This window comes from Alosa alosa, chromosome 8 (assembly GCF_017589495.1).
Source record: "Alosa alosa isolate M-15738 ecotype Scorff River chromosome 8, AALO_Geno_1.1, whole genome shotgun sequence".
Lineage (NCBI taxonomy): Eukaryota > Metazoa > Chordata > Actinopteri > Clupeiformes > Clupeidae > Alosa > Alosa alosa.
In genome coordinates, this window is record NC_063196.1 from 19,734,109 (window position 1) to 19,748,672 (window position 14,564).

The window sequence follows — 14,564 nt, forward strand, 5'->3', positions numbered from 1 at the left end:
ATAGATGATAAAATGTGTGTGTGAGGTCAAAAGAGTGTAAAACAATAGGGGGCAGTCTTGGCCCTGGACAGTAGGCTATTGCAAGTAGCCAACATATGAGTAATGTGGGACTTTCTGTAAACTGGGAGCATCATTTTACACGTGTCTCAGTTGTCTTTAATGACTAATTGAAGTATAAATCCAAGATAAATATAGCTCTTAGATTTTTCACCAAACAAACATGAGTACATCCACAATCTATTCTTCAAAATGGTGCCTATAGCAAAATAAGGAACGAACACATTGGCATGCAAAAACATAGGGCCTACATCATCCCAAAAAAGCACGCCAGCAGACAGCACTCCCATGTGAATTCATCTCACAAAACAAAGCAATCATATTCTGGGAATGTGGCTGGGCTTGACGTCCCAGGCAGAGGTCATTTTCTGTTTGATGTTGTTTTTTCTGGCTCCCTGCCTCGCAGTAGCAATGGTTCCTCTCCCTGCTATCAGGGTTTGCACTTTGAAATGGCCTTTTGTTATGATTGCATCTCAAAGAATGATGGAGAAAATTAACAACTTCTGTTGACATAGAGAGGGGGGGAAAGACCCAACAACACGTAACACTCTAGACCATTATATGACGTCATGAACTTTCACATCCAAACACTGTAAAGTTGGTGCAAGTCATATTCTGATTCATTATTCTTCCATATTTAACTGGAATGTAGAATGTGATGTTTAGTATAGTGTAGCTTGTAGAATGTGGTGTGTAGTCTTTTGAAGACCTGTTAGTATCTGGTTTCTTTTCATAATATGTTTCAGCATGCCATATGCATATCAACAGTGATACAGCAACAGTTTAATTCATGTGACATGTATTGTGAAGAGTGACACTAAGACGTGGTACCACACATGCCATTGCACTCAGGAAGAAAGGGAGAGAGAAGGAAGGCAGAGAGAAACTCTGAGAGAGAGTCTTAAATCATACGTTCACAGGCTGAGCCAAGTGACAAGCACTAACGCTGTCTGTTCTCCTTCGGAGACTTAAGTGTGTGTGTGTGTGTGTGTGTGTGTGTGTGCCTGTGTGTGAGTGCAACCAATGCTGCTCAGCACGTGTGGTCGTCTAGATCGCTTTCATCTGTCCACCATGGGGGACCTCTGGCTCAGTGGGTGGTACACAGTGGCGGGGTGACTGAGAGTGTGTGTGTGTGTGTGTGGGGGGGGGGGGTGGGGGTCTGGGCTATATCACCCCCCACCACCACACACACACACACACACACACTCATCCTATCAAAAAAAAAAAAGGGTTTCTCTCAGCTTGGTGGAGTAAGTCCTACCCTGGCTGGGGCCTGGACAGACTGTGTCACCACCTCCACCACAGCCCTCCCCCCTCATCAACAGAAAGCTCTCCATTAAAGGTGAAGTTCCCAACTCTAATCCAGACCATCACGTTTTGGTGAGGCTCAGTTTCAGTTTTCTCCATAGTCCACTCCACTGTATAATCTGTGTATACACAAAAAACCTGTTTTTATAAAGGGTAATTAGACAAAGCCATATAATATTCAATCCAATAAACAATGTTGCTTCAGGTGCATGGATATGTGCAATGTTGTTTGATTGGCTCCTGGACTCAAACAGCACCAACCTTGTAGCTGCTTTTTAGTCCCTGGGCAAACATGCTGACAGCACCTGCTCATAACACAACTGGTTTGCTCTATCTGCCTCACAAGAGTTTTCCATTTGCCTAATGGACACTCTTCTAAACAACCATCAAAAGGGGATAAAGTGCATCCTAAACACTGGGCAACCAGCAGGAACTGATTGACCATATGTATACTGGTATGCCAGAAGTATACGTCATTACACTCTACCGGGGACCAAAGAACACGCTAGCCTGGTGATTTCCCTGGAGTTTAGAATTTTCTTGAACACACTTATTTATTTTGTTACTGTCTCTGTATGGTTTTTGCCGATGGATCTTTGGAAACATGCGGTTCTTTATTGATGTTTGTGAGATAAAAAAATAGCAGGCTTTCAATTTCCTGTGTTCTTATAACATATAGTTTGTTTTATGCTGTCCTGATTTTTTCCTTCTTCTTTTGCGCACTTTCCTTAAACATGCCCTTCCTCCTCTGTATTCACATGTGTGGAATATTTATCTGTTTTTCCTCAGTCCAGATGTGGTCAACATCTGTGGCATTATTTCAAAGGAAGCTCATCTGCAGTCAGCATCTGACTCCTCATGGCCCGGTGCATTCATGAACCAGTGACACTGCCTCGAGTAACGTTCACTATGAAGCTGTATGAAGCTGCCACTGCAAACAACTAGCACCGTCGGATTTACTGAAGCCCTCAGCACAAGCAAAAATCTCTGTAGCCAAGAATAATAACATCAACAATGGCATCAACAACAGTAATAACAATACAAGCTAAAAATGTCTTGAGTAAATAGCAAGTTATTTAGTTTTTCACTCAATATTTGCAACTGATATTCTAGCATAATCCCGTGCTTTAGGATGAAAGAGCAGAACATATCTCCAGGAATATCGAGGATTACTTTCTGTGGATTCACATTACCTTGCCCCTTGACCGCCTAATCCCTAAGTCTAAGATTCCTCTGACTCTTATGATTAACTGCAGGAGAGGATGGATATCTGTGTGCCCCAATGCCGGAAGCCTATAAGGATATAGTCCACTGGCCATTGTAAAGGGTTATGTAAATGCCAGTAGGCTTTTGGAAAAACAATTTTTTACACATTTTCTACAAGAAATTCCCCTGTGGAATACTACCTTAAAATGCATAATTAAATGTACAAAGGCCTCAGAAAGATGTGGTGTCCTCCTTTTTAACAAGGAAATGTTCAGTCAAATGTGGTATCTGGACTGAGCTGACCAATAAACTGAAGTGGGTCACCTCTTTTACTGAAGAGAGTTGTGTGCTTCCTTATTCCTTCCCTTTCATTCAAGGGACAAGCCCCATCATCAAACCTTAGTTCATGTCTGCTATCTGTTCTCTCTCTTGATCCTCTGGAGTCTATCAAAGGGAACAAAATCTGTTTGCCTAAATAGTGACGGGCTGATGTTTTCAAGACCCCCTTTCACTGATCCAGATGAGGAATAAGGCTGCTCCATACTCATGGCCTGGGTTCCTCTTACACTAACTAATATCCATCATCCATGAGTGCTAGAACACAAAAGGCCCTTTGATCCAGCGTCCCTGGCTGCCTCCTGACTCCTCAGAAGATAGAGCAGGTTTGTCAGAGGATAAACAAAACGCAAAATGGAACATATTGCCTGTCTTTCTCTGAGTACGGGGGCTGCAAAATAGAAAACAGATTGAAACAGATTGTGAAGAGCTGTTGCTTTGGTGCACTGGGGAGATCAGCAGTCCCTGAATGGTGCTGCTTAAGGCCTGAATGGCACTAAGGAAAGCAAATTGCATCAAAACCAATTTGTATACCTTCAGCTAGCACCTATAAGACATGCTTCATTGGATGCTTACATCTCCTGAGATAATGGTATGAGGGAATTGTTGAACTCAGCAGCTAAAGACCCTTTGGGTTATTATGGTTGAGTCCCTATGTCTGTTGGCAGATGAGTTACAGCCTGTATATTCCCTACAAATGTATATAAAAAAAACAAATACACAAGGGAATAGATTATCTTCATACACATCTTTGTATTTATCACAACATGTTTCTTTAAATTGTGTAATGCAGTGAAAGTCAGGAAAATGCTGCACATGATACACAAATGAAGCAAAATGTTTTCTTTTGATCACAATACAGTCATTGCTATTGAAGTGGTATGAGGCATATGAATTCCCTTTTGACCTGTGGATCTCAGTCTCGAGTAGTGCACCGTCTGGACAGAAGCATCAGTTCAAAGCTTAAAACGTTACAAAATAGACAATAAATACTGTACAGGTACAACCCTACCACTAATCAATGGAATTACTTAAATGACGTGGAGCACTTCATAAGAAAGAATGCAGCAAGTCATCCCTTCACAATAACAGAATTGCTGTATGAACATAGAACAATTCATACTCATAGACATGTTCATTTCTATATATACTTTAAATAAAGTGCCATTCATAGTAAGTGAATGTGATGCACATATGCACACACCGTAAAATCATATGTTCCTGATGAGAGGTCTGGAGCAAACAGTCCACAAGTTTTATACAGGCCTCAAGCGATGTATATGACATATATGAATAATAATAATCATTATAATAATATAACATAACATATACAATGAATGACAGGTTAATTGCTCGTCAAAGACTGCATGTTATGTAAACAGATTGCAAAAGGGCTGTCATGTAAATGCACAAATAGTATCAACTGCATGTCAACATTCATTCTGAGACCATCACATATACCAACTAAATTAGCCATGTATATTACTCTCTAACATTCATCCTTCCCCTTTGATGCTAAGTAACATTAGTGCTCCATTGCAGAGGTACATTGACTCTAACTGTAGTAAGATGCGCCCCCTGAGTTAACAGTGAAAATGAATGTCCTTCAGGTGTCCCCCCAAGCACTGAGGTTGAGAGACCAACAATCTGTTGCTTGTGACTGATTTGAGGATAATAAAAAAAAACAGACTTCAGAACAAAGAAGAGCACTTGTTTCCTATTGGTATGTCAGTAATGGAGCAAATGACCCATCTGTGAGGGACTTTTCGATATTTGATGTTGGAATTAATGTTTTCATGAGTGGACGGTCCACCGTGTCCTGGGTGGGTCATGTCACCAAATTAAAGGGCCCTGCTTGAGCACTACCATTAGCACAGACAACAAGCTTAAACAACGGTCTCTCTCTCCTCCCCACATTGTGGCGATGTTGGGCTCGGCTGGCCAGAGAAGAGCTCTGAGCCAAAATAGTTTCCCCATGTTCAAGCTTCCCACAGTCGAACGGCTTGCCCCAGTCACACAAACAGAGGCTTGTGTGTTTGATCAGGCTGGATTGATGCTGCTCAGCTAGGAACTCTGTCCAACATTTAAACCCACTGCAGAGTTGTAGAGGCTCGTCAGGAATTCCACTCTTCAAATGTGTGAGTTGGAAAAAAAAACTTTAAAGGACTCACGGCTGATCAAATATCAAGTGCACGTCTACATATCAGTGGCAATCACCCCATCACATCACATAGCATATCTGATGTCCTTTCTGTCCATCTTAGCAGCGGCATTGATATGAAAATATACTTTCTGTGTGTGTGTGAAAGAGAGAGAGAGAGAGAGAGAGAGCATGTGTGCAGAGCTATAATTTACAAACTCTGTAAAACCTCCAACATTGGCAAAGTATTGTCCAATCTCTAAATGCTGTTTTGCCAGGACTATGAGCACAACATGCAGGCACTGACAGTTACTGCGTGGTGTTTGAGTTAGACACATCACCAGCCACAACACCAGAAAAACAACAACAAGAAAGTGTCATGCTTATGAGCTGTCAAGGTTACAACTTAATGTGCATGATCTAAGAGTTACAGTGCTCACAAGCCCATGCATGCATGCATGATCGAAGCAAGACCAACAAAGGCATCTACAAAAGTCCTTGTTTGGGTGCATTTTAAGTTAGTAGTTGGTAGAAGCACTGTGTGAGAGAGGACTGTGATATGGAACACCATAGGAATGTAGGTTCTGGTGGAGTGAAGGGAAAGGAACTAGTTTTGGGACGCGGTTGGTTAAGTCAGTGTTGGACTGGTTAATGCTAGGCTGGGTTGGTTTGGTGACTTGCCAGTTATTTCTTGCGTTGAGCCTTGAGCAAGAACAAAGGAAAGGGTTGGATAGAGTTAATCTGACTCAAGATGAGTTTTTCTTTTAATTGTTTGATACAGTCTGGATTGATTTGGCAATTCAATTCCATCAAGGCTCCTTTAGCTCTTGCTTGAGCGTTTCCTAGTTCTGTCCGGCTCGGGTCAGTTGGGTTTGGTCGGGTTGCTTCAGGCTGGGTTGGTACGGTGCGGTTCTGGTTCGGTTTCGGTGGCTCAGTACTCTCGGGCCTCCTCCAGCTCGTTCATGAACACGTCCTCGTGGGGGTTGGCGGCACAGCCGCGGCCGTTGTTGGGCGGTCGCACGGCGTGGAAGCGGCTCCAGTCGCCCTTGCACAGGATCCAGGGCAACACGTCCACCTTGAAGTGGAGCTCGGGCGAGAACTCGGTGCTGATGAGGTTGGGCGTGCCGGCGCCTTTCCCCCGCGTTACGAGCCGCCCGCGCTCGTCGTAGCAGCAGTGCTGCGCCGCCAGTGTCGTGCCCTCGCCCGACAGCGCTGACCGCGCACACGTCCTCGCCGACGGCTTGTAGATGTCCAGGCGCTCCTTTGGGCCGCTGGCATCGCGCCAGCGGAAGGTCCGACCGTGGCCTTCGTCGACGATGCTGACCGCTGTATAAGCTAAGCCCTCAGGGTAGATGCAAGGGCAGCTGGGTAATTCTGACAGCACCTGCTGGAGGTAGCGCTGAAGGAAGTCGCTCTTGCAGTTCAGCCACTTCTCACAACTGTCAACATCTGGAGGAGAAATCAGTTTTGTCAATAACTGCCCCAGAAGATGAAGAATATCTGCTACGGTACCACCCATCAGTGTCTTAAAAGTAAAAGGGTGTAAAAAAATGGCATTGAGTGAAATCTGTGTGTGAAAAATGTATCTAGGTCACTAACCTGTTCCAAAAGGTTCTGAACCATTCACCATCTCAAATGGGAACAAATCTGACACCGTATTCAAATCATCTGCATAGGAAAAAAAAATCTCAAGTTCATTTTCATAAATGGGACAGACAAAGCAAATCCCACAACATCCTTTGCTCTAAATCAATCTAATAGTTTCTAATTTCATTTTATTTCAATTACAAAAACAGATGAAGATACTATGGAAGTGTGTTTTATGTGATAGATAAAAAGGTGTCTAACCAGGGCATGGCTCAAGCTCACAGGTCCTGGTCTCTGTTGCCGTGCACGAGTAACCACATGACCGTGTACGGATCTGGTGCCCATGACCACAGGTGACATTACAGGAGGACCATAAACTCCACTCCTCGTTACCGGCATTCTCTGGAAACGAACAAAAGAAAATGCTGGACATTTAATGCTGAGGATACCGTTGATGTGTTACATTTATGGTTTGTTAAATCATTACAAAAAAATCTGTGTGAAATGATTTGCCTAAACGTCTTCCCGCTAGAATACAGTAAATGAATGAGTTTGGTCAGCGGGTAGCTGTCACTCATAAGCTCACAGCTCTTTAAGTGGTGCGCTTTCCCTTTAAATGCCTTTTTTAAAGGCTTGTTTACCACACTCGTTTAATAGGCTCTCCAGGAAAAGGAAAACAACTTCAAAAGAGTGATTAGGGGCTTTGGCAGCCGTTCCCAAACGGGCATACTTGAGGCAAAAAATAGATTTAACCTTTGATTACCACTGGGTCTGCTGGGGACAACTGACTTGCACTATGATTTGTCATTGTGGCCCCAATCCTGCAATGAAGAAGGACTAGCTCACTACTGCTGAGGTTCACTACTGACTCAGAGCCGCGCGTCCATGCTACTCCCTTGTTTGTGTTTGTTTTCCTCTTGTGACCCACATATCATGCGCTGACAACTGATTTTTAAATCCAATGTCAAACAAAACCCACATCTAAATGGGTAGATTTTTCCACTGTTTTAACCTTGCCCCTCCCTTTGGTCCAGTAATGAAAAGCTGTCAAGATTACCGACGCACTTTGTCTCAATATTTGACTTTCAAGGCAGGGGGGCGGGTTTGATGTTTGGTGGATTGGTGAAGATGCAGAGTGCCTGGGCTGCCTTGATTACAGATATGCAGAGATGAGATGGCGTCTTTTTAGTTCTCCGCATGCACACACGGCATGCCCAGGCCCTTTGGCTTTGTGTGAGTGCCAAGTCGCTGCCGTGTGCGACACACACAGGAATAGACTTCCTGGAGTATTTTAATTATAGGAGGACACAGCAACACTGGTGCACATGTGTCTAAGTCGCTTGCTTTCTCGTGTCTGACCGCTCTGTGTGTGACGTGTATTGCCGGTTTTGCGGCTCACACAAGGCTACTTTTAAAGGGGTAGAGAGTGTTTATAAACACAAAGATGCCTGCCACACACAGAGAGACTTGCAGACGTCCATGTCTACATGCAACACAGACACACACACACACAAACGTAGTTGTTTACAAATAAATTTATACACATACCCAGAAAGAGGTGTGCATGGCTACAAGAAAACACAAGCACCAACTCAGCCTCAAGCTACAAGCAAAATGGATGGTGTGTATTAAGCGCAAGCTACAAGCAAAATGGATGGTGTGTATTAAGCGCTTCCTTCAAACAGCTCTACGTCCCTCTTGTTCGTTTACAAACCCTCGGCATCTCTCACTGCTCAGTCTGTGGCCAAATGAAAGGAGAGAGAGAGTGAGTGAGAGAGAGAAAGCGAGGCGAGAGGCATGCCGCTATTTTTTCCCACCAGAGCGAGGTTGAATCAGGAGAAAACAAAAAAACAACAGAGGCGTAATGTTATGCGCGGGCCCCGAAAAAAGGGCTCGGCTGAATTCTTGAACCAGCTCAAAAAGGGACGCGCCGCCTCCGAGCTGCGCTGAGCCGGGGCCAGGGGGGCCAGGGGCCTCGGAGTCCTGAGTGGGGGGGGGGGCAGGGGCCTCGGAGTTATGAGTGGGGGGGACTGTGGGCTCCACCAGGATGAAAAGAGCAGCCGAAAGGCCGCTGTCACTCCGTGTTCCCAATCCACTCCCTTAATTGAACACAAGTACCGCCGCGGCCTGTTTCTCTCTCTCTCTCTCTCTCTGTCTGTCTCTCTCTCTCTCTTGTCTTCTTTTTTTCATTTTTTCTTGTCAGAGGGAACAGCCTCACGCTGCCATTAGTGAAGGCATCGGAGCGGGGCCTTCAAAAGACAGGCTCTCGCTGGAGCCCAGGACCAGTGTCGACTTCAAAGAGCCGCCGCACTCACAAAGACCCAATGGTGGAGCCTGCATGCTCTCAGTAGAGAGAGACAGAGAGAGAGAGCTGCACTCTCTATTCCCCTGACTGTCACTCTCCTGTTCCCCTACCAAGCTAGACTTTTTTCAAATGTTGCAAATATTTCTGTGATTTTCCTTCCCCAATTTACTCTGCTTCCACATTAAAGCTGACATCGGTAGCACTGCTCAAGTGTAGAGAAATAGGCCACATGAGGTTAGGCAGCATCCCTATCACCTGGAACACACACATACCAGACCTATGCAGTCTGTCAACATTTCCCTCAGCTTGAGGCTTTCTCCAAATACTTCCACTCACTACCGGATCTAAGCATGTTACAAGTGCGGAGGTTCCAGCTAAACAAGGTCCAGCTGCACTACTGGCACTGGAGGCTTGTAGGTCAAACCAGCCAACTGACCCACTCATACGCTCACTCATTTGTCTGCTCACCGTAGTAGCCCTGTGTGGAGTCCCATCCCTCATTCCAGTGGCTATCCCAGTCGCTGCCGCCGCCCCCCACCCCGCTGGGCAGGGGCTCCCCACTGTCGTACTCCAGCAGATAATCTTCCTCCTCGGGCGCGTCCTCCAGGCCTGAGCGCCCAGTACCGTCCTCGCTTGAGGAGTCTGTGTCCGTGTATCCCCAGAACAGTGGCCAAAAGAGCTTCTTCCCTTCCAGCCAGTCCACGGTGGATGAAGGGGATGAGGAAGATGTGGTGGAGGCTGAAGAGGAGGATGAGGAGGAGAAGGAGGAAGTGGTTGATGCTGAAGATGAAGAAGACTGCATGGGAGGCCACTTGTTCTTGGTCTCTCTGGGCAAGTCCATTTCCACTTCCATCTGAGGATCATCCACCACTTCAATGGTCACCTGTGATATGCAGTAGACGGAGAAACATTTAGGTCAGTTTGCTATTTCAGATGGAATAGATCTATTACCTTATATTGGATAGACAAAAAACATCATGCATCAGTCATGCTCTGCATCAGCCGTTTTTCTTCCTCAAATCTGGTGCATGAGATCCTCTAAAAAGAACCGTACATTACGCAGGGTAAAACAAGACTCCAGTTAAAGAAGCTGAAGAGCCAAAAGGAAGAAAATAGAAAGCCTTCAGAGTGCATCTAAATGATTTCCTGCCTGCCGTGTCTGGAAAGAACCTGCTGGGTCTCCGACTCCACCACACCAACCACACGAGTCAATCAAGCGCAGTTCCTTCTGTCTGTGCGCGAGCTGTGATCGCTTATCACGCCTAACTACTCCCCATTAGGGGGGGTGACTCACGCTGGACGCTAACCGAGAAGTCACAAGCCGAGAGGAAAGGAATTTAATTCGAACACTTCTGCGCTAACGCAGTCTGACTGGGGGTATGGGCGTCTTCTAAGTAACTGAGGAATGCTTCAGGGAGGAATGCAAGAAATGGACCTGTCAGGGGTTGGTGAGGTTAATAGCCAATGGAAAGATTAAGGGAGGGGGTTAAGGATTGTTTAGTGACCACAACATTCCTCATGGCCTTCTCAGTTCCACAATTTGGAGCAAAAACGTTAATTAATCCTATTGCAAAAATCCTATTATCCTGCTCAGACAAACAAAAGGACTCCCTTTTATAGAATATGTCTTGATCTCTTGATTTGAATTCACCTGAATGTTTGGATTCTGAGAACTGATGTCGGCGTTGGCCAGCTCCGGAAAGTTCTTCAGATCCAGGACGAAAGGTTTGGTCTCCTCCTCGGGTTCGGGCTTGGGCAGGACCCCAGAGGAGCGGTGCTGGGACCATCTCCTCTTGTGGCGGTGCGGCGCCTGCAACACGTTCTGCACCTGGTTCAGGTGATGCAGTGGCCCGTGGGCATGATGCTCATCCCTGGGAGGCATCTCCAGATTTGCCTGAAAATAAAGATGATAGACGGTGTAAGTTTCCCAGACAATAACAATGATGGCTAAGAGATGAGTCTGAGCTGAGCTGATAGGAAGTCATGTGAGGATCGAGAGAAGCACTGTCCTGTCTATTACTCTCCCACAGCTCAACAAAGGGACGGCACTTTCCTTACTCCCTTTCCCCCACCATAGAACCATGGCATTGCCTGGCATGCGGCTCTTTGATATGTGGGGACTGGTGCCAGATTTCCCCCAGCTTAATGAGAGGGCTCTGGTGGCATGGGACCTCTGAGATGCCTGCTTCGTGTCTGGAATTGTTGTGCCACCAAGATGGATAAGCAGCGTGGCGTGAGTTATGGCGCCCCTCCTCCTCTCTCCTGGCATTCTCCTGTCCACTCTGGTCGTGTTGCCACCCACCCCACCACACACAACCACACCACACACGATCACACCATGTCCCCCCCCAACTGTTCCCCAAAACCTGTTTCATTCCCCTCTGGACATTCCTCTGAACAAATTCCTCTCATGACCAAATAAAAAAATCTGGACAAGAGCCACATGCTGTTCGTTACCATCTCAAGTTGAAAAGGGGGGGTCAAGTGGAACAGTGGAAGAACTAAGTGGACTACACCAGCCGTTGGAACACGTTATTCTCTTCACTAGCCATAGCCCATTTGAAATATCCAAACATGAACACATATGATCGTCATTTGGGAATGAAAAAAAAATGATCCCTCCAAGCATGATAAATTGATGGAACATCATTAAAGTATGAATGTGTGATAAAGGCACAAACCTCACTGAGGTCCACTTACATATTACTGGGTAAGTGACTAATAAGACCCATATAACAACCATTTTAATCTGACCTAGGTGTCCAATAGCACCGTTGCCCCTTGCTCGATCACTACATTCTCGTCCTCAAATTCCATATGGGTGGAAAAGCATTGCATACTAGTCTCTCAGTGGCAGCTTTGATGACACCGAAGATGAATAGCATGGCTCACATGCTGTAAGATAAGGCATGGCTGATGGGGGTACTGGGGTCAGCAGTAATAGCCTAGATTTATGGGAGCAGACAAATCAAAGGCTTCCAATACCAGGTCATTTCCAAACCATTGCATGAGAACAATAAACACTGGAAACCCTTTCACCATTGCCTTTGGAATATAACAACAACAGCACATACACACACACACAAATAAAACAAGGATGGATTTTTTTTATATTTATGTAGGCCATTTTAACTACCCCCTTTCCCACACACACTTCAAGGCAAATCGCAGAGCAGGAAATTCCATGTTAACGCAGAATGGGGTAAAGATAAACAATCAACACAATGACCTCTGACCTGCTGGGAAGCCTGAGAGGGCCCTCTCTTTCTTTCTCTCTCTCTCACCCTCTCTTCCTCTCTGCCCTGGTTATGTAAGGGCCCAGTATTGTACTGCAATACTGTACTACACCACGTCCAACCCCTCAACACCTCCCCCCCACCACGTCCAACCTCTCAACACCTCCCCCCCACCACCACCACCATCATCACCTCCAACGCCACCACCTCCATCCCGTTACCACAGCCAGGTCATGGAAAATGTGCACTGTCATCAGTCCTTAGTTAGTCAAGGGTGTCCACAGAGCCAGCGCAACCTGTGTTACTCCTGCACTGATCACATTTGTTCAACATGTTTGAGCACCAAATTCTTTTGGAATTGAGTCGAAACACTGAAGAGACAGGCAGAGAGGTCTGTCAGTTTCTTTGAAATTTGGCATATCTTCTTGATCCAGTGGATTTTTAGGGGGTGGGTGTGGGGGACTTTGATTTGGACCCCTTGAAGCATGACTTCCAAACCTTACGTCCATCCAAATATATGTACACGAGTAGCACAAACTTATGAAATACGTCTTAATAACGTAGCTTATGTCCCCAGGAAATGTTGAAAGAAAATCATTAATGAGGCTGAAAAAGGCCTGATTGGATTAATCATAAAAACACAAAATATGGTGGCATGGTAAAATAGTATGACCTGTGTATTTGTATCTGCACTGGAACTATTTTTCACAATTGTACTTAATATTTTCAAAAATATTACATGTAGCCTAATGTACACCAACTACGATAACTTAACTAGAGGCTTCCATAGATTATTCTGATAACTTACCTCGGGAGAAACTCCATCCTGTAGTTTGCTGGTTTGGCTATGATGATATCGGGGGAAGCCTCTCACTATCCCAGCACAGCCGATGAAAAAAACTCCCAAGAGTAACATTACTTTCCTTTTTACATTAAACATGTCTGCCTTTTCTACAAACAAGACACCTTGGCTCTGTGATTGATGCTCGTGCAGCAAATCAACGCAGTACTTTTTGAGTTTCCGATGCTTGCCTGAATCCGGAGAAAAATGTCACCTTCGAAAGAAAATACATGATCATCTAGGCAATGGACTCAGGGGATAAAATGCAATCTTTCGTCCAAGTATAAAGTGTTGCAGAACAACAAAAAAAACTATAAGAACAACAAAAAAAAACCTGCCAAAAGGTTTGGTCGATAAAGACTAGCCTAGACGAGTTAATAGTAAATTTCCTAATTATTTTAATTCTGTTCAGTTGACCGTGGAGAGACCTCGTCTGATGCGTAGAGGCGCAGTCTGTCAGCTTCGTCCAGCAGTGGCGGACTTCACAGCGCTCCTCCTGACCATGTGCAACCCCTTCAGAGCGGGTACGTGCGCCTTGGTCAGTGTACACTGCTGGGAAAGGCTCAGTTCATTCCAAGCAGCTTTGGGTTTAAGTAGACCCTGTAAGTCTCCGAACAACGCTCTTACCCACGCTCTCTTCTGGTCCGCACCGGTGCGTGTTCAGTCAACTAATTCGTCGCCGGCTGATTTCTTCCAACAGAATGACATCTGGAGTTCAAAGCAGGCTGCAAACGTTTCTAATCTCCGATGCGTTAATCCATTATCCAATTGAGCCCCCTTTATCCAGAGATGTTCTGGTAGTTAAGATGCTCCAGTTCTAACACATCTCTTGCCCGAGTGTATTGTCTGGCACCGCTGCTTGGCCAACCACGACGAACTTGATGGGGTCGTGACGTTAGGGAGGAGGACCATAGATTAGGTGTCCCTAGAAAACACGCAGGAAGCTATGGCACACTCCACTGTAGCGTAGGGACTCGACTGCCCAACCCCCCCTCAAACGCACGTTTCGAGGAAAAGCGGATGAAACTTGACTGCTGGTGTGTTCTCTGTCGCATCACACTGTGCCACTCTTGAAGGTCATGGAGTTGTGTCGACAGGGCTACAATGCTATGCGATTGCTGTTTTTGATTCATATGTTTAATTTGAATACAATATAGTCGCAAAGCCAGGCTCAGGCCTAAAACTGTTCACCTCACTTCTCACATAACTACCCAAATGCAAAATAATTGGCCTAAGCGAGCAGTGATCAGACATTGGTTGGTCAGATTTTAAATGTGAAGATAAAATGTCTTCCTTCACGTCTCTCACTTTCACAAACAAGTCCTTTCGTTTCACAAAATAAATGTGAGTCTCAGTGTACAGTTCCACAGACCATGACTTACTAACCATGCAGTGCGAAAACTTATCATTGAGTAGGCTGAAATCGAAAGTTACGATTTAAGTCACATGGCGACATCTAGGGGATATTGACCTCAATGACAAAAGCACAAGGAAACGATGCACATTTTAAGTTAAAGGGGGAAATCCAGTCACACAATTTCTATTTAA

The 14,564-nt window shown here is 45.3% G+C and overlaps 1 protein-coding gene across 1 annotated transcript; it reads right to left on the reverse strand.

Annotated features, from left to right (window-relative positions):
* Nucleotides 1-3,636: 3,636 nt before the first annotated feature.
* On the reverse strand, nt 3,637-14,467 carry ism2b (isthmin 2b). Its single transcript, XM_048250216.1, has 6 exons — nt 12,984-14,467; nt 10,591-10,833; nt 9,408-9,822; nt 6,896-7,036; nt 6,647-6,715; nt 3,637-6,496 (listed from the first exon to the last, which is right to left on the reverse strand). The coding sequence occupies exons 1-6, from the start codon at nt 13,113-13,115 to the stop codon at nt 5,979-5,981; spliced, it is 1,518 nt and encodes a 505-aa protein (XP_048106173.1). The 5' UTR covers nt 13,116-14,467; the 3' UTR covers nt 3,637-5,978.
* Nucleotides 14,468-14,564: the final 97 nt, after the last annotated feature.